Source organism: Rhinolophus ferrumequinum, chromosome 3 (genome assembly GCF_004115265.2).
Source record: "Rhinolophus ferrumequinum isolate MPI-CBG mRhiFer1 chromosome 3, mRhiFer1_v1.p, whole genome shotgun sequence".
In the NCBI taxonomy this organism is placed as follows: domain Eukaryota; kingdom Metazoa; phylum Chordata; class Mammalia; order Chiroptera; family Rhinolophidae; genus Rhinolophus; species Rhinolophus ferrumequinum.
In genome coordinates, this window is record NC_046286.1 from 62,022,672 (window position 1) to 62,043,911 (window position 21,240).

Sequence of the window (21,240 nt, forward strand, 5' to 3'; positions counted from 1 at the left end):
TGGGCATTCAAAATTATCCTGTATGTTCAAAAACTAAAAAGACTGAGTATGTAGAGACATAAAAACACCCAAGTAAATTTCTAGAAATGAAGACATCTGAAATGAAAAACACACAGCCTTAGCACTGAACTCAAAGACAGTAATAATTTTACATGAAACAGATTTTTTAAAAAAAACAAACAGTGCTTGGGTGAGCTGTGGGTCAACTTGTAGCAGCCTGTGTAGAGTTTCCACCAGAGAGAAGGGAGAGGACAAATAAATATGTGAATAAAGCTGAAAATTTTCCAAATTTGATGAAAATCACAGATCCAAGAAACTCAATGAACCCCAAGCACAAGAAACAATAGTACAGCAATCATAATTAAATTGCTCAAAACCAGTGATAAAGAGAAAAATCTTAAAAGGCAATAGAGGAAAAAATCACGTTATATACAGAGGAACAAAAGACAAAGATGAAAGATTTCTCATGGGACACAATATAAGACAGTGAACCAACATCATTCAACTGCTGAAAGCAAATAAAGTCAACCTAGAATTCTATATCCAATAAAAACAACTTTCAAAAACAAAGGCAGACACAAAACTCAGAATTCATCAACGATATCTACACCATCGTAACTAGAAATGTTAAAGGTTAAAGGACATTCTATAGGCACAAGGTAAATTACCGGTAGTAAAATAATGGAGAACACAAGAAATGGTAATTACATGGATGTTAAGTATACAGGACTGTATTATCTAAAGAAACTATTTTGAACCCAATTCTTTTCAAATAATTTGCCTCTAGCAACATTTTAGGCAACTTCAAGCTTGGCAGTTTTATATTTACCAAACTTCACAATATATAAGGCTGATATGAAACCAAAAGTTCCTAATTTCTACGGCAAAATTACTGAGTCCACCCTTCTGGGTTTTAAAGCTTATAGGGGAGTATTCTCTCTTCTTAGTCCAAATTCTATGATTTAATATAAATCTTAGCCAAAACATGGACCTAAAGTACCTGATTTCACATACTAGCATATGGCTTAGTACTAGATATTTATACCAAGTATTCTAAACAGAAGCCCGATTTTACTTTACATGCAATCTGAACTAAAAAGGCAGTTACAAATAAACCCTTCAGATTTATAACAAATGGTAGTTTCCTAAGTTCGTTACTTAGTAGAGCCTAAGTGAATTTCTATTGATTTGTGGAAGACCAACTTTCATATCACTCACACAGGCATACCAAGCCCTCCCTCCAGCTATCATTTCTAAGGCTCTGTTGTCCACTGATGAATATGTACCTTAGTAACTATCTGCTAGTATTGGCAAACAATAAAAATTGAATAGACAACCCATCCCCAAACAGACTGATAAATTCACTAGCATTAAATGTCATAATTAAAAAGCAAAAACATACTTTAGCTAATAAAAAGAACAGACTGACTCAATAAACATGTAGATTTATTTTAAATCAGTGATAACATGATACAGATTGGTTTTGCAGTTTTTAATGAACTGAAATAGAAATTTCTAAATACAGCAGTGTCTGCCTGTGCAACAAATATCTTAAGGTAAAATAAGGTATTTTGATATAACTACATCTGCATGAACAAATCAGATGAAAAATCTGAAAAGGTTTCAATATACCTTCTGGATTAAAAAAACCCAAAAATTATTAATGGCTCCAGATACTAAATTGCTAAATGAAAGGGAGGTCAGGCTGTGAGTTCTGTTGTAAGAGCTCTTCTTGCAAAATCTAACTAGTTTCATATGATTTTGTTGTTAGAGCAGTGTTCAACATAACAGAAAATGAGACACTTCATCAGCTACATTTTCTTTCACAAAAATTGCTGTGTGTTGACATTAACGTGTGACAAGGTATTCGTATCTAGGTAAATGACAATTATGCCACTGTAGCTAATTTTTGCCACTTTGGGAGGAATGAAAATTCTGCATACTTTCAAATGAATCTTGTACGTTATAGCACTCACTAAAAACTAACAGCCATGGCACCATAATAAAAATTTCTTGTGAGGTACCTAGATTACTACTCAAGAAAACACAAAAATGTGAAGTAAACCTACTTTTCCCAAAAACCTTTGAAGCCAGAGATTTTAAACAATTAAGGCACTTGAAAACATTAGGTGTATGTACAAATGTGCAAGTAAAACAAACTTGAACTGTACCAGCAAGTAACAAAAAAAAAACAGTAAATCTTCATTTTAAAAACCTCTAATTATCTAAATGCAAGGAATTTTGGCTTATGAAATTGACCGAAGCAACCTGTCATTACTACTAAAAAATACTGAAAACCAAGGGCTAAACTCAGCCACTATAGGCTAATGAAACTAAAACAAAACAAAAAAACTTTATTGATCTAGAAAAGAGCTCATTTTAAACTAATTTAAGCCTCTGAAACTAACCCAGCATGTCAAAGGCAAGAAGTATCCTTCTAAAACTAAGAAAACTAAAGAAATAAAAGTACGCATGCTTACTATACTGCGGGAATTAAAACTAAGAAGGAAGGATGGGAGAGGAATAAAAGAGAAAGCACAATCCGTTTATCCAGGGTAATCAATCATCATTAAACATCTACCATAATCTGATCAACCAAAAATTCTTCAATTTTCTGAAATTACACTGGTCATATTTAGTCTCAAAACTTAAAATAACTGTCTCACTTAAAGAGTTAGTAAATGATTCTAAAACAACTTATAATTTTCTTTTTGCTTCATGAAAGAAGTGACTTTTCAAGAAAGCTTGGTGGAAATCCTTTTGAGGTACAACAGTGTTAGGATACTTTTTTGAAGTAAAAAGGAAAACATAATTAAATCAATTTATCTCTATATATTTTTTAACAGCCGTTAAGAAAATTGTTGGGAGGCTCAATATCTGAAGGCTTTCAACTTTGCATAACATTCTTTAAGTTACTCAGGTCTAAAATAAAATAGGTTTTCAATTAAATACTAACAGTGTGTTATCTAAAAGCAAGTTTACTACTGCTCACGTCAACAGTTACATCCTAAGACCAAACTTTTACCTTCCTTAATGAGAAACGACAAATCACAAACATTTTAAGTTACAGTGTACCTTTCACTCTGTCTTTTAAGGCACTGTTCTTTATTTTCTCAATGATATAAGGTGCTTTACAAGTATTAACAATAACCTGCTATACTTTAATGGTTTGTATTCTTTCCTTTCTTTAAATCTGGAATGTAATTCCCTATGTGGCATCTTATTTCTAATGTAGAAAAAATAACTGTTACCAAGCACAAAATTTTACTCTAAGGATAGTTACTCTTAGGATACTAAATTTAAAAATTTATTCCACTTTTGAAATGACAGCCCCAAATCCATCTGACTGATGCTCATTTGGCACATTCTTCTCAATTCTGGTCACTAAACTACATCCTGAGTTAGGATGAAAATAATGCAGCTTTCAGGCTTTAAAATAACTAAATTTAAACTGCCAAAAGAGTCATGAGGTTTTCTGCGCAGGACAATGTTTTCCATCACTTATAGTTACATTTGGCATGTCAAGAAAAAAGAACATAATCCCACAGCAGCAGCCATTTAAAAAAAAAAGAAGACAGCCACAGGATTCATGCAGAGTAATTTAAATATTCCTGTTGAGCAAAATGATTTAACTGATTTTTCTTCAAGGACGATGTTCCAAAATATCCTATATGCATCCTTGGAAAATTTAAAGATCCTGAAATAGCGTCTTCCATGTGGGATATCTTGAAAGATAGTATTTTGGTTTCAGTGAGTTATTCGCCAGTCCTTGTTAATTTAATGGGTCTGTTTACAGAGTGTGGTAGTTTCGTTCTTTTGATTTGCAGAATTTATAGAGAAAGAAAATTACAGCCTGTACACCCAAGACAAGGACAATTCCTCCAATGAAACTGGCTGCATCAAAGGTAGACTTCCGTATAGGTTGTGAAGTTGGAGTTAAAGTGGTATTAGTTGTACCTGTTAAGACAGAAGAAATAATGGTAATAAATCTTATGATCTTCTTTTATAATTTCAAGACCCACCTGAGCTATTTTGCCAAGTGTTAAATTCTATAAAGTATTTCCTTTTGAATCAAGTCTTTACAGCTAGAATTCATCTCTAATTGAGGAAAACAATTATTTATCAATACCATTCTTCATTCCATCCAGTGATATCAAGTGGTCAATGCTGCTATACATTTTCAAAAATGAAAATGGCAGAAAAAGACTCTCCTGGTTTATAAAATTATGCCCTGGGAACATTTGAAGTACTTTAAAAATTTGCAATTCTTCAGACTATATATTTTTACTTAATTGCTAAAGTAAATATTAATATTTGTGTTGAAAATTCATACAACTTTTGAATTTTAATAAATATATAAGGTAAATAAATTTGGTTGCAATTTTTCAAATTACAAAAATAATCTTAAGCATCTGCAATTTATAACTCCAACAAGCAAAATAACTTGTTATTAAAGGTATCTTAAATCTTACTCTGCAGATTTTACATTATGAGAAAGCATTACCAAGTCATGAGGGGGAAAAAAAGCATAAAAATTTGAATTCCTTTTCAGGGAGTGAAATGTTTCAAGAGGAAACAAAACAAAAATTCCTTTCAGGGAGTAAAACATTTCAAATGGAGCACCATCCACTTTAATAAAAAGCAATTTTCATACTTAGAAGAAATTTTACTCTTTCTTAAACAGAATATCAAATAAACACTGGTTCTGGTAGCTGTACAATAAGTTGGCCTGCCTTAAAATTAATTACAACTGTTCTCTATTTCTTCTTGTCAACACAGAATGGCTTCATTGAAACTGAGAGAAAGGTAGCACAAGAATGAAGCCAAAAGAATCCAGAAATTATAAAAGATTCATCAGAATCAAAACAATAGTATTTTAAATATGAATAGAGGGAAGGATTCCTAACCTGTGTACCTACTATGTCCTATGGTATAAGCTAAATATAACTTAGTATGTAACACGTCAAATCATTAATAAAAAGTTAATTTTCACATGCACTTTCAAGAGTTATAAAGGAATTTAAGAAAGGGTAAGAAATATGGCTAAGGTGCATGTTTGGTGGTGATCTGGCTTTTTACGTATTTCTCAGTAAAAAGGCTAGCTATATTATCTTCACTCAAACTACCACGGTTTTTAAATTATAAGAAATTAGATTTCACCTACAAGTTGTACTAAAAGGGTTTGGGGAAAACATTATCATTTAATTACAACGTATCATGCCAAATGAAGTTACATATTAAAAAACTAGAAGAGGACTCAGCAAACTCATCCTTATTGATTTAACAGCCAACTATTATGGTCCTCTAAATATAAGAGATGAGTTTCAGTTCATAACCATTCGTGAAAAAAACTGGAAAAGGATGGCAGAAATAGTAAAAGGCAACAGTACACACACATCCTACCTCGGAATTAGTATTAAAAACCTCAATTACCTGGCACAACAGTTGTGGGAGAGGAAGGCTTAGTTGTGGTTTTAGCTGGAAGGTAAAAAAAAATGTATTAAAAACTTTAATTTCTAAACTTATCAGTTATCTAGCATCTATTATATCTTTTTAAAATAATGCCACCAACTTCAACATGCTTTCAATTTCTTGGAGAATAAAGGCCAAATTTCAGTTAATGGTTCACTAACATAACCTACAACACTAGCTTTTAAATGTATTTTATAACATTAAGCAATCGTAAAACTGTATCCATGTTAATTAACATCTATGTGTAAAATCAATATATACACCTGGATAAAGTTTGCAAAAAGACACACAAAAAAGCAATAATCAGTGTTCAGGTGAGGGAACTATAGGTTCTTTATAAAACCGCTTCTAAGACAAAAACTATTAACTTAAAGATCAAGGTCAGAAACAAGTGCAACTCAGTATTTCTTACATAGGTATCAAGACTGGCTTATCTTCTTCATTTCAGGGGGTTGGCAAAGTTTTCTTAAAGTGGCAGAAAGTAACTATTTTAGGCTTTGTGCACTCTGGTGCAAAAGCAGCCAAACATGCAAATAAGTGGGCATGGTTGTGTTTCCATAAAATTTTATTTGTAAGAACAGGTGCCCTGGGGCCATAGTTCCCCCTTTTTAGATTAAAAGAGCCCAAGTTTGGTCAACTCTAATCTACCCTACTACAAGAGCTCAAATAATGATCTGATGATGCCTCTAAAGAAATGTACTCATGGGAAGAGTAGACCGACTAACATTTTAGGAACTAAAGCACTACACTAAGAGACTTCCATTAGTACTGACACTATTGATGGATACCAATAAATGACATGTTGGTAACACGGATGGATGTCTGCACATACCTTTGTGTCCGTTTCTTTCTCATTGCTGTACATTTTACCCACCCTGCTCTAGGTGGACAGTTAGGTCACCTCTCACTACTCCATGCTATGAACATCTTACAGAGAAACATTCGCTCTCATCTCTGATAGGACTGATTCGTACACAGAATCCCCAGGTTAGAGGGTGTGATTATTTTAAGATTTATAATCCCTTTGAAGTTTTTGTTCCCTATACATTCTGCATAACTGCAAAAAATTACACTTCACAAATTAAACACATATCAAATTATTTTTCAAACTTGTAACAGTATTACTAATTTTGCCTGACAATGTTAGGGGAAAAAATTCACAAATTTACTATTTGGTTCTCACTCCCCACCCTCTGAACATAGTAATTAATTCTTTTTTTGTAAATGAGCAAAACATTTACACACTTCTACTTTTCACCAAAGTATCACATTAACAAAGTTTTCAAAACCAGGCACTACTTCGGAAATATATTTCCACTGACCTAATATAAGTTCCTTTCATTTAAAAAAATAATTCATAGGTTATAAAAACTGCTATTGGTGATAGAAAATTTAGAAAATACAGTAAAAACATTTAAGTAATCTCATCACTCTGACTAACATGTTTTTTCCTGCCAGCTATTTTTCTAGGCATGTATATAACAAAAAAATTGTACTAGAGCTACCTAATATGGTTTATTTTCCGCTTAATATGTTTTCCACTACATTTCTGACATAATTTAGTCATTCTAGTGTAAGATATTATTTATATTTGTTTTTAATATTTATATTATTTGCATTGGTAGAAGACTATTATAATTAACCCCACTGAATACCTTTCTACAGATCAGATTTTCTTTGCATTGTTTATTGTTTAACAGTCCCTTAATTTCTCACTTGTTCTCGTCCGCAGTACAGAGAAAGAGACCCTATAAGATTTGTTGTTTTAACCATTAACTGTCACTCAACTGATAAATTTTCTGCCAGCAAGCCCTGGCTTTCTTTACAGAAACAGAGAAAACAAAAAAAGAGACTCAGGGTAGTTCACAGGAGAAACCAGGTTGCAGCAAGCAGGAGAAATTACATCAAGACTCAAGAGGAAGAAATGAAAAGGGGACCCACGATGATTTGGGAAATCATTTCCCCCCGTCCCTTGCTGTTCACACCCCACCTTCTGTTAGTTTTCTCTCAACATCTCAGCTTTAATCAACCTTTAATACCTTCCTAACCAATGACTTCTAATGGATGCTGAAGGTTTATGAGCACACCACTGTGTGCTCTCCAAAATAAGTTTCGTAGCATTTGCAGATTTCCATGGTGTGACTATTTCCACTGTAGCCGTAATTCAAGCTACCAACATGGTATCACTGACCATGCAGTTGGAAAGAGCTGTGCACAACTGACCAGCACAAGCTGGTACAAGCCAGCTCTGCCTAAGACTGCCTGAGTCTTTCAAAATGAGTTTTTGTCCTTCTTACAGCACGTGCCCACTTCTTCCTCTGAAAAACTACAACTAAAACATATACGCACCGTTTCTGCACCCTTCTTCTCTGGGCTTTCTTACTCTTCAGTTCCTCTCCAATCCTCTTCCCACCCCTTAGACATTATTGTTCCTTAGAGTCTGGCCCTCAAACCCTATTCACCTAAGAGCTGCCCCAGTGGACTGCACTACGGCCTCCACTGATTATCTGTACTTTTAGCTGAGAACTCTCCCGTCACTCCAATCTCCATGTCCTCTGCCTTCTATCGCCTCGGCCTATTTGCACACATCTGCAACTCTTCCCATTACTGCAACAAGTTATGTAATCACTGTGTTCACTCTCCTTTCCTTCCAATCTCCGTTCCACATGGTCAGAATAAGTCATTTTATTAAAATGCAAGTCTCATCATATGACCTACATGCTTCAAATATGGCTCTTGACTAGTACATTGCTCAGCTTCACTCTTCCTCCCCTCGTACTGGACACTCCAAATGCAATTCCCTGACCTCATCATACTCTTTTACATCTGCTTCACGTGTGGTGACCACCCTACTCCGCTTGGGAAACTCTCCTCATTCTCTTACCAGGGCAATTTCAAGACTCGGTCAGTTAACATCTTCAAGAAGCTGTCACCACATATGCCACGCTACTCAACACACACATCCTCCTACAAATCCCGTAACACACTGTGCTTCCCTACCTCTTCACAGTTCCTACTGTGAAAATGCTGTCTCACTCTGTCTCTGTATCCCTACCATCTAGCCTAGTACTTGTACTGGAGAAGATGTTTTTAATTATTTACTCTTCCTATCAAATTAGTGAAGATTTTTAAAAGGAGATACTATCTAATGCTATTGAAGATGTGGCGAGAAACTTTCAAGTTGTTGATGGGAATGAAAAGCATATCTTTCTGGAAAGCAATTGGTATTGAAACATAATAATCATATCCTCTTAGGAATGCTGTTCGAATCAATCCTATCAGAGATGACAACAAATATTTCCCTATAAGATGTTCCAACCTAACTATTCAGTCAAGAGCAGGATGGGTAAAGTGTGTACGACAATGCTTGCAGTAAAAGGGAAATAATTCAAATGTGCAGGTTTTATCCAATTATCCAATTATCCAATTTCATATTAAGTTTATTTATTTAGATATACACATAGAAAAGACTAGAAAACTTAAATCAGTTAAAACGTTTTGGTCTATCTCTGGATGATGAGAATTATAGGGAATTTTAATTTCCTTTAGGCTTTTGTATTTCCCAAACTTTCCACAAAATCCACAAAAAGCAGTTTGCAGATTCAATGTACAAAGCTGCAGCAAATCCACTCAGATTCAATGAATGTGAAATACTGAAGTTGTTTGTCACTGTCACAAACAGTACACATTAATGTAATTACGTGGTCCAAGACTAAATATGCCTAATAATTTTTAAAATTGTACTAACATGTTTAGGTCTTTAATTATTAAAACATTATCCATCAAGAATGCTTAAATATCTTAAAAGGAGGAAAACAAGGAAAAGAGTCAATTATGTTGTATTACCTGTAGAATTGGTTGGCAAAGGAGCAATCGTGGGCTCTATTTAAAAAACAAACAAACTTGTAAGTCAAAGATGTCTAAAATATCATTATCTATAACCCTATTTCCTAACCTGCAGTCATTTGAGTACCACTTTACAATTTTTATGTTTTAGTACCACCTGTCAAGGAGACTGACAGCTGCTCTCACCCAATATTGGTCTCCCCTTCTTTAGAAACAGAAGCACCAATTTTCAGTGACATTTATTTCTCTCTCCCCAGCAGAGACTTTTCTTAGCTTCCCCTACAGCTAGGTAACTTCTACCACGTGTAACTTCTAGGAAGTACGTGTAAGGAAGATATGGGCCTCTCTCTTACCTTAGTCTTCCTGCAGGCAGAAAAACCAATTAGATGGCTGAAAGATGAGAACTCACCTTGGAGCATAATAAGGTCGAAGCCATTTTTGAGTAATGACAGTAAAAACCCAGAAGAAACCTGGGTCCCTAACGGTTGTAGAGCTGCTACTGTGGCCCTCTAGCTGCACCTGAACCCAGACTGCCTTTACCTGACAGCAACGTAAGTCTATTTCTGAAACCATTGTAATTTGTGGTTTTATGTCCCTTCATAACCAAAACTAATTCTAACTGATACATCATCAAATAAGTAGAATTACTTGTACAGTTTTTCCGTAATGTCTCAAAATGTTTTACTCGTCTCTAAGCAATGTTATCATGAAATCATAGATCTGGTATAGTTACCAGCTTTTTCTAACACACATTAAAATAACTATTAAAGCGTTTGTTCATTTACCACCTACACCACGTCATGCACTCTACATACTGATGAAATTCTCAGTTACAAAGTTCAAGTTCGGACGGGGAAACTCCTACCAAAATTAAATAGTTGTAGGTTTTTAGTCTTTCAAGGTTACAGAAACTCTCCAAAAAAACCTTTTGCTCTATTTTTTATCTATGTACCAAATTAGAGTTTGATTTTCTTATTAGAGTCTTCTTAGAAAAATCAGCTGTTTCATCTAAGAATTTTAACTATTTCCTAGGCAAAGAGTAAATGTTAAAATGTAATGAAGTTCCTCAAATTGAATTCCAGAAAATGAATGAATACAGAGATTATTTAACCACAGGACAAACTATGCTGGAGACTGACAATCACCAGTATCATACCCAAGTAAGTGCCAGAACAAGGTTCTCTCGGCAAATAAAGAGAGGGGCTAAACTACAATGAGTTTCTGGAAGAGCGGGAAAAAAAAAGTAAAGGAAATAGCATCTGTACTTATAGCACTCCACAATGTAGCCAAATCACTAAACCACGCTTCAAAACATTGTCCTTTTAGCAATCAATATAAATATACTATTCATATTCAAATTTCTAACAAGATTAGAATTATGGAAATGCTTCAAACCAAATTGTGAAATAAGACTTCCTGAAGCAATGGTCTTCCTCACCAGGCTGTGGCCACCTTCCCCAGCAACCAATGTGAATACTTACCAACACAGAAATCTGTGCTGTTCACCACCTGGCAACTAGCTGTTGTTGAATTATGTGAACAGTAGCTTTTACCTGTTACGAAAGAAAAAAGATAAACAGCACCAATCACTCACTTACATTATCTTTGACTTTGTTACTAAGCTCCATAATTATTTCCAAACATCAAACTGAGACATAAACATTGTGGACTCCATCCAGTGACTAACAAAATTCTGTAATTCTTTTTCCCATTGTTTCAGAAATATTACACAGGATCTCTCCAAATATTATCCTTTTAAAATCCACATGAACACATTGAACAGATAAATCAGAAACACTTAGATCTCAGAATTGTGGTATGGCTACCGTACAAGGAAGACGGCTAGAACCCACAAGAGGGCTGAGTCAGTAGGGACAACTGTCAGGATCTAATAAAGGCTTAGCAAACAGGGGCGGTGCCCTGACGGTGGCAGTAAGTCCTCTGTTCCAGACTTCTGCATTAGTCTTCTACACTTTCTAAAACTGACTGCCTGGATGGACACTTATAGGAAGAGTATGGGAAAGTTTTCCCCAACATATCCTACAGTCGGACATTTAATCTCTAAAACTTGCCAATTCTGCCGAACATGGAGAGGTGCACTTTTAAATTCCATGTTATGACCTTAAAAGAAAACAAGTGACTCTTATACAACAAAAAAGTAAACTTAACCCCAAATTAAGCTAATACCTTAATTTTAAAAGGTTTTAAAATTTTGTTATGTAGTGATATAATTTCCAGAGCGCTTAAATTTTTCAATGAAGAACAAAGAAGTTTAACATGTAGCTTTGGCTATTTCTTTATATATAAAAAAAACCTGATAGTCTTACTTATAAGAAAAAAAAATACAATCAACTTACGTGAAGAGAACAGAATATGCTGTAATCCTATGGTTCTAGCAAAAACCTTATGGGCATTTCAAAGTTATCTCCATCTAACTCTTCATCCCTCAGTTAAAAGTAACATTAAAACTTAAATGCCTCAAACATTTTTCTGCGGAAGTTTTCAGTGGAAATTTTCACAACTTTCTTTCACAGCTAATTTCAGTGTATCCTGCAAAGGTCTAAAATCTCTTCCTTTAAAACTATTGAACCTTAATAGTCAAGTCTAAAGAATTAAAGGTAGGAGGAAATGGGAGACAGAGGAAATAATTTTAGGGGGAAGTGTTAAGCAATTGGCACTTTAAAGGAAAAGTTATTTGATTTGCAAAATAAATAGTGCACACTGTCCTAAATGTCCTACATAATTTTCAAATGTTCAAGAATACCCTGTACTGTATTTTTAAATGTTATAATCAAATAGTTTTGCATTCTCAAAATTAAAACAATCCCAAGTTTCTTACCTTCTTTACATGCCATCCAAAAGCAGGTATTAGCAGTATCAGTGCTCTCATTAACGCAGGAAACACAGCTGTTGCGGTGTTCACAGATGTCTGGGGTGAGGGAGATGTATGCAATCAATTATTTGGCATCTAATTTTGAATTTGTATTACTTATCTTTTTTTAAACAACAGTAAGCATCACATCCAGTATCAGACTTACTAATTCAGAGAAATGGTAAAACTTTATAGCCCATTGACAGATGAATGGGTAAAGAACATGTGTTTTATATGCAATGGAATACTATTCATCCACTAAAAAGGGGGAATCCTGTCATACACTACATCATGAATGGTCCTTGAAGAAACTGTTCTAAGTGAAATTAGCCAGTCAGAGAAAGACAAATACTGCATGACTCCGCTTTTAAGAAGTACCTAACATAGTCAAACGCAGAAGCAAAAGTAGAAGGTGGTTGCCACGGGCTGGGGAGAGGGGAAACGGGAGAATTGCGGATCAATGAGTATAAAGTTTCATGCAAGATGAAAAGTCCTAGAGATCTTCTGCACATCATTCTGCTTATAGTGAACATTGTACACTTAAAAATTTGTTAAGAGGGTAGATTTCATGTGATTTTTTTTTAAACACACACACAAAACTAAAACAAAAAAATCTTTATAAACTGGCTAAGAAATTTCAATTATTTTAAACGACATATGAAGCCAAAAGTCAAGTCAAAAGAAAGGTGGGGGGAGAATAAGCTAGTGGGAACGCTCAGTACTTCATGGTACCTACCTAAACAACCTTTTTTTTTTTTTTTTACAGGACAACTGTTTCAAAGACACTCAGGATTTCTTGAGGCATTTTAAAGCATCCTTAAAAAAATAAAAGTATTGGGGAAAAAAAGACTATAAAGCCAACAATACACATAGGAAAATCACTGCCCCAAAACATCAGATGAGACACTAAAATTTTTAATAGTAATAAAGATGTATTACAAGTTGAACCGAAGCTCTGATGACACCCATTCTGGAAAAAACCAGATTCATCATTCTTAACTGATCTACTCTTTTCAGGGTCCTCCATGACTGAAGGGTAAATAGACAACACATCTGAAGGGGGCTACATTTATGTACATGTAATTTAACAAGTTAGCAAGGTCTTTTTCAATAACTTAAGCCAAATGGCCCAGAACCAAGACTTCAAAGAAGGCCAATTACAATTCAGTATCTGGACAAACAAACAGACTATAGAATTGGGCTCTATCCATTTTCCTAGAAGCTAGATACCTCCAAAAAACATTCTTGTTCCCTTCCTCCACACCTACAAAAAAAAAAAAAAAAAAAAAAAATAGTTCTGCATAGAGACATTGCCTTTCAATACTTTATCATTAGTATTCATTAGACTGGGACATATGTGGTACCTAAGGGGAGGAGAAGGGGTCACAAAGCAGAAATAAATTCTTCAGAGGTTTGTATACAGATAGAAACTCAGTTGTTTAAAATCTTTTGTGTTTGATGACGAATGTTTGGGTAGCATAGTGAATGATATTTACAATGAACTAAACTTGCTACCTTTCCAACTGCAGCTTATCCAACTACTACTTACAGAAAAAACAAATCATCTCCTTTCACGCATTTAAATTACACAAAAGGAATTAACTTGGTATTTCCAAGCTTCTCTTTGGGGAAAAAAACAAAAACCAAAAAATCCTCAAAACTACAATCCTAACAGGAAACTTCCAAATAAACCAGGAGGCAGAACATATTCTGCTCTATCATCTTAAACACAGCGCAGTTAGAATTTCCAGTATTGTACTGCAATTTCCCTTCATTTAAAAATTTCTGAATTTTACCGTTACATCTTTCTGCATCTAACAAATAATATTTAAATTTACTGTAAATTTTTAAAAAACTTTATAAAATGCAAAAACTGGGTAAGACATTGTAAAACATGATCAGCTGGAAAAAGATATCAAGGTAAAAACCAGAAATTCTCCCGTCAAGATGCCAGTTTTCCCTACCCAATATTAACTGAAATAACCAATCACACTAGATTTCAGGTTTTATGTATCTAAGGTTCCATCTTACTATTTCGAATTTAACTTCCGTCCTTTTTTTTGTATTGTCACGACACTGCCAATTTATTCTTTCAAATGCAGTGTATGCCTCAACCAGCTGAATGCAGAGCCTAACAAAAGCTGTGTTCTAGAAAATCGACAGACCTATGTTCCAATCCCAGTTTCACAACCTACTAAACATACGGTCCCGGCAATTCCTTCATCTCCATCCAACGCCTAGGTGTCACCACCTATCTCCTGGGTTTGCCTAAAACACTAAAAGAAACATATACGAAGCACTAGGTACACGAAAGAGTCCTTTTCCTTCTTTGCACATAGCATGGGGTGTAAAGGTTTCATTAAACGCTCAAACCTCGGATATATCCCATTACCTATCCGCAAAATTAACCTAATTAAACCTCAGGCGACTTATTTTGTTCAACGCAAGCCTGAGATGCCAGCGAATATTAACGTCTTCAGTTTCCCTGCCCCTCTTTCGCCAACTTCCGGAGATGCCTCTCTTCGGAGGACCTGGGTGGACGAATGACTAACCCCGGGGAGAAGGAGTTCGGTCTCATCGCCAACTTTGGAGGCGCGTCGCCTCGCCTCATCAACCCCACTGCCGACACCGCAGAAGGAAGCCACGTCCACTCGTCCGTGCCTACGATGAGGCTGGGGGTTACGAGGCTCTTTTATTATATAAAGCATCTCGGACAGGGACACTTTGGGGTCAGAAACAGCCTAAGGGCCACCGGGGCTCCGCCGCCCCTTCCCACTGGGGCGCTCCCCCACTCCGGCCACCCCGTGCCGGGCCCGGCTGGACTCCGACCGGCCGCCATGTTTCCGGAGCGCGGCCCGCCCCGGCCCCCCGCGCACCGAGGGCAGGGAGGGCAGCTCCGCTAGGCAGGCGGCCAAGAAAGCACAGAAAGCCAGTTGGGCTGGCGCCCACCTGGTACTGGAGTGGTGACTGGCGGGAGGGTCGTCAAAGGCGTCGGGGCTGTAGTGCTGGGGGGCGCTGAAGTCACGTTCGGGGTCACGGTGGTGTTCTGAGCCGCGGTCAGCACACAGAGCGCGGCCAGGCAGGCGGCGGCCCACAGCAGCTGGCGGGAGAGCCCAGACATCACGACCTCCGCGCTGGTGTTCCGGCGAAAGCTGCAGCTCACAACTCTCAGTCTCTCCCTCTGTCCCCTGCGGCGCCGCCTCGGAGACTCCGCTCCCCCCGCGGGAGCACGCTAGGGTCACGTGAGGGACCCCAGGCCACGGCTTGCGTGGGCGCCGCGGAGAGGAGGCGGGGCGCGGGAGATACCAACTGGAATCCTAAGGGAGGGGAAACAAGGGTGTCGAGAATAAGCCGGGGGAGGCTGTCCCTCAAAGCGACTGTTCAGTAGTGAATAAGCTGGAAAACTACAGGAAACAGTTTTATTTGCCCTAAGATTACCACACAGGACGCAACTGGGCTTTTTCTCGTTCCTGCGATAGGGAATGCTCCCACCTTGGCTTGGATGGAATAAGCTACATGACGTGGCACGGCGTCCCCCGAGCCACTAGCGAGGCTGTAATTCCACTGCCCCACGTGACCTCGGGGCCGGGTTGGGCCTCCACCCACTCGAGTTCGTTGGGCGGAAGTTGTTTCCATGCGGCGCACCTAGAACCTGAGCAGCAGTTAAAATTGCGCTGTGCTTCCGCATTCCCACTTGCATAGATCCCTAGTAGGACCCGCGATTTTTACCTTGAAAATCGATTTTGCTGGATATAACCCCCGGAACTCCCCAGGGAAATGGAGACACCGCGTGGTTAAGGGGTGCCTGATCCGCGCCGCTGAACTGCCGAAATCGGTCTTCTGCCTTCCAGCCAGAGCCGCACACCGTCGGCCTCTGTCACACTTTCCCAACCTTACGTTTCCGAATTTCTTGCTACTTCAGCCAGCGGTAGCAGCAGCCAGTCAATGCCACCACTATAGTCAGAGAATCAGAGACGATCTGAGTTGGAAATCCATCTGTTCTGTTCCTACCTCCACTTTGCAAGTGAGGAAACAGATTCAGAAAAGTGACTTGACCAAAACACACTGATTGCTTGGTGTCAGGTCTTGATTTCGAAATGCTTGTTAATGTTCTGTCGCTGCTCGGGCTTTCAGTAAGCGTGAGCGCCATCTGATGCCCAATCTCACACACATACACGAGTGCATCCCTGCTTGTGGTACACGGTAAAACTTAGATTATAAGAGCTAAGTATTTAATGTCTGTTTTCAACTATTTGTATTTCTCAGGTAATATTAATTACACAGCCTACCCTAGTAAAATAATACACGAACAGTAATTAGCCTTTGTGAGATCTGCTTTGCTATGAAAACACCAAAAAAGATGACTGCGTAAGCTCTGTTAAAACATTTGAGATCAAAATTTGTACTGACAGGGCTTGTTAAACCATCTGCTAACCAGAAAAAGGACCAAGTCCTGGGACATGCAGTCTAAGCCATCAGCAGCAGGGCTTTATGGGGAAGACAGATATGTGTACCATCATGAGCTTGACAGGGGCGCTTTTATGCAATGAGTTTGAAGCAGACAGAAATAAGTTGTTTGGAAAGAATTTACACTGGCTATAGATGAAAGGGCTGGCAGGAAAAGGTGAAGCAGAGAAAGTTCTAGGATAGGTGAATAGTCCATGGGAAGAAGTATTTGTTGGTTGTGGGCAACCCTCCAGATAGTTAATGCCTAAGCAGGATGCTGCCTGGAAGTCGATTCAAAGTTTCAATGTACATTCAGAAATGTGAGTAGTATTTTGTGGGTTTTGGTCTTTTGCTGTCAACTGATTAATTTCCCATGTCTCTTCCTCTCAATCCTGGGGCGGGCTGTAATTTAATTTAGGAGATCTCGGAATTTTTCTCTTGTCAGTGCTTTACCTTTTTTTTTTTTGCCTAAATTTGAAAGGTTTTATAACTCCTTAGATTCTAATCACTGGGGTCCTTCTGTATGACTATGGACATTTGCTACAATGACTACATTAGTGGGAGATTTGCTCAGATGTAAACAACAATGATTTTTGACTGATCCAAGCTGTGGCCAGAAGCCAAGTGAAAAAAAGAGATCTCATCATCAGTCTTTAAACAGTGAACTGTCTGTCTCCTCTTCTCTCAAGATGCCTCTCACACATTATTTATTTAGCACATGACCGTCTGATACCCAGGCCAAATGAAGGCACTAGTCAACTTTTTGTGTTTAAGATTAAGAATATAATAGAAGTTCTGTTTTCTTCCCATACCCCAGTGTATTGTAGGATGAACACACCCCACTGTGGAGGCCATTGTTTTACAATTTGTCATCTAGGTGTTCATCTCTAGTCCTCAGATTTTTGTTAGTCTTTGTAAGGAGACATTTCACTCGTTTGAAGACTAGAAAAGCATCAGCTATTTTATTTTACATGGCATCTGTTGAGCTAGATCAAGGAAGACTTCCAAAGTCATTGTCACCACGCCAGAGCAAGAACTGGCATCTATAATACAATTTTAACAACGTGTGTGAAACCTCGGATAATACTGAAATACGTTTCAACAAAGTTAGAGAAAGTTTGTAATGAATCAAAGATTAATCGTGAGCTAAAGCGGTATATTCAGATTCTTACTATTAGCACGGTGATTAGGATTGATAAAATTCTACAGATGTTCTCATTAGGAGGCACTCCACTTTGACTATGGATATTTCTTTGATAACTGTTCCAGGGTTTCAGAGGAGAGCATTACATTTTAGAGCAGTTGTTCTCAACCTTGGCGGAACATAGGAACCATGTGGGAAGTTCTGATGCCTGGGTACTGATTTAATTTGTTCGGAATAATGCCTGGGCATCAAGAGTTTTAAAAGCTCCCCAGGTGTTTCTAAGCTGCAACTTAGGTTGAAAACCATTGCTTTTGCTTCTCAGAGTGTGGTTCATCAATATCATTCATACCACCTAAAAATTTGTTAGAAATGCAAAATCTCAGGCCTCACCTCAGACCTGAATCACGATCTGTGTGTACCTGTGAGATCCATGTGTACCTGTGTACACCTATGAAAGTTTAAGATTGCTTTACAGTATTACCTGTGGAGAACTAGTCTACCCTCCTACATTGCTACAGTTAATAGTGAATCATCCACAAAATTATATCACGCAAGACATGTTGTAAACTTTTTCTTTCTTTGGGGTTCTTTTGTTTTAGAAATGTAAAGTCAGGATACAAACCATGTAAGACTCCTGGATGTGCAGGAGTCATGGAGCCCAGCCTGGATTCTCTAGGTGGGCACGTGAGACGCATTTACTTTCATTTCCATTCTGCTTTAAACCCTGGGTGTGCTAGAGCTTTTTGCGTGATATTTCTTAGTCCTCTAAGAAACAGAAAGAAGCCTTTTTTTCTAACTCATTCCTTAGGAACAACCCCCAAGTTCGAGCTTTCCGGTAGCCCGCATTAGCTACTACTTCCCCCTGTGCCCAGGCATCCGTGGCGCTCCTCCCAACCTTGTCTTGGAGAGCTGATTTTCAGCCAGAACACACCCAAATGGACATTGTTCTTATTAAAATACTCCAGTGATTCTCTGTTGACTGGTAGAGAGCCCAAGGGTCCCAGTCCTTCCCCCGAGACCCCAGACTGCCACGTTGCCTCTCCAGCAGCTGGAGGGCTCACTTCCCACCCAGCCAGGAGCTCCAGGTCTCTACACCAGGCCTCTCCTCTCTGTCCCTTCTGATTGGTCAATGTTTGCATACCTCCCTGCTGCCTGGATAAAATCAGTTTCTCGTCTCATCATCTTTCCTCATTCTTTTCTGTCGTCACACTTGAGTGTTTTACAACTTTCGTCTTGCTGCCACATACCGGCATGCCACAGGTCTCTCATCTAGATCTACGTCTTTAATATTAATACATCCCAGTGGCTCTTACCGTGTGGTCTCCAGACCAGCAGCATCAGCAACACCTGGAACAGGTTAACAATGCAAATTCTTCTGCCCACTCCAGACCCACTGAATTAGAAACTGGGGGGAGGCCTAGGAATCTGTGTTTTGAGAGGCACAAGCATTTCTGATGCACACTGAAGAAAAAGAACCTACGATTTCTCACATTTTCAAAGCCCCCTGTCAAATACCAAACTTTGTCATCTATATTGTATATGTGACCATTGAGTTTGTTATGACTATTTTGTAGGATGTATAAAATTTATTTGAGATATGAACTGACTAGATTTACCAGTTTTATGTTGGGATTCCATGTTGGGAAGGGTAGTAGATAGCGTAATCACTATGTAGTTTTAAAAAATGAGTTTCTATAAAGGAGAGAGTATCACAAGGTATAATAGAGATCAATTTTAATTTTGAGGATGGATTAATTCAGTCAATTGAAAATATGGTGTTAGAATAGCTAATACTGAGCATAACAGGGACTCGGTGTTTTTTAAAATGATGATGATGATATTCTGTCAGCTTGACTGGCTTTTGTGGGTTGATATTCCAGAAGGAAAACTAAACTTTATTGAATATCTGCCATGTGTCAAGCATCATGAGAAGTGTCTTCACATTATCTCAATTAAACCTCAAACCACTATAAGATAGATGTACCACCATTTTACTAATGAAATTGAAGCCCGAAACAAATAAAAGTATTGTTGCTGATTTTATAAATTTACTCAGAAAATCACTAATGTGATTAGAACCAGAAGGGAACTAACAGCTTCTTTACTTCTCTGTTCTTTTTACAAATGAGGAAAGTGAAAAGTTAAGTGATTTGACTGCCACATTTCTAGATAGCTGGGACTTAAACAAACAACTTACTTTAAAATATGTATAAAATGTAAAAACTCAGAGTATGGGGTCCTGAGGGTGTCAGACCATTCATTAACAAGTAACTGGCACTGCAAACAAATTCTTTAGATAGAATTTTCAATGTTTATCTCAACTCTCCCAAATGAAGAGAAACGTCCAGATATCACACAGCGCTTACTAACACGGCTTATTGTAAGATATAGCATATGTAGTTGCCTTTGCCATATCAACGATTAGGACAAGGTCACATAACTAACATTTTGTATAAATCGTCAGAATGCCTTTACTCTCATATTCGTAGATTTGGAAAATTCTAGAATTCCTTCTGTTAAATCAAAGTCTTTCAATTTGGTTAAATCAGTCTTATATTAGGAGTTAATTGGGGTAAGTTTTTGAGTCTTTTGTAATAATCAGTTTCTCCCAACAACACCTTTAAACAAACCAATCATTCAAATACAGAATACATTCTGATATAGAAGCATCACTGTGTGTACCTTTAAATGGGGGTAATAAGAACCACTGCATATATAGATCTGTGGCTCAAGTTTCTATACAGCATGAAAGTGGAAAGTGAGAGGGAACACAGGGACCATGAACTTGCTTCCATCCTTTAGTAAGTTTGCAGCGTTCTACCTTTACATTGCTGCTATGCTGAAAAATAAAGGGAGCTGGACTCAGTTTCTAACACCCGTGCAAACACCCCAGTTCTTTCATATCAATGCTTAATGTCTTATTATATAGGTTCATTGCCAGTAAGAAGTGCTCCACTGCTTGTTTTAACATGACTGATGCTTGTAATTTGTTTTAACCAGGATCTCTGCAAAGCATAAGTTCCATTCATCACATGCTTCACTAGCTGGTGAGAGTCCCTGTGATAAGTCCAGCTCCCCCCGCTTTGAGATGTCACCAGTGTGACCAGAGGAACCCATCCCTAGGCCCAGAGAGAGGACCTGGCGCCTGGGCACTCAGCTTGGCTGAAACGCTTAGAATAGAGGGAGAGGAGGCAGCTCCTCTTTAGTGTTTCCCACGTCTGGCTGTTAATCAGTCATTGAGTAGCTTTTAAAAATACAAGGTCCTAGGCAACACTCTGAAGGTTATCCACTGGTAATTTATTGAGCATACATTTACGCACTTACAGTAGAACAAGTCCTACCTATACTAGGTCCTGTATACAAATTATTGACTCCTTGAACAGCCCTATGTGGTATGTACTGCTATTTTGAGATGAGGAAATAGAGGCACAGTGAAGTTCTTGCCTGAGTTCATACAGCT

At 37.8% G+C, this 21,240-nt stretch overlaps 1 protein-coding gene across 1 annotated transcript; it reads right to left on the reverse strand.

Moving 5' to 3' along the window:
• Window positions 1–1,425: 1,425 nt before the first annotated feature.
• CD164 (CD164 molecule) lies at window positions 1,426–15,469 on the reverse strand. The gene is made up of 6 exons (XM_033102458.1): window positions 15,140–15,469; window positions 12,158–12,247; window positions 10,800–10,871; window positions 9,319–9,354; window positions 5,434–5,478; window positions 1,426–3,957 (listed from the first exon to the last, which is right to left on the reverse strand). The coding sequence occupies exons 1-6, from the start codon at window positions 15,309–15,311 to the stop codon at window positions 3,791–3,793; spliced, it is 582 nt and encodes a 193-aa protein (XP_032958349.1). The 5' UTR covers window positions 15,312–15,469; the 3' UTR covers window positions 1,426–3,790.
• Window positions 15,470–21,240: the final 5,771 nt, after the last annotated feature.

Bases quoted from the DNA above. Each gene is read 5' to 3' on its own strand.
- CD164 (XM_033102458.1), bottom strand. From the start codon at position 15,311: ATGTCTGGGCTCTCCCGCCAGCTGCTGTGGGCCGCCGCCTGCCTGGCC. The intron at 10,872-12,157 runs GTAAGAAACTTG...CTTTCGTAACAG, and splicing joins TTGGATGGCATGTAAAGAAG to GTAAAAGCTACTGTTCACAT. The intron at 3,958-5,433 runs GTAATTGAGGTT...CTGTCTTAACAG, and splicing joins TCCCACAACTGTTGTGCCAG to GTACAACTAATACCACTTTA.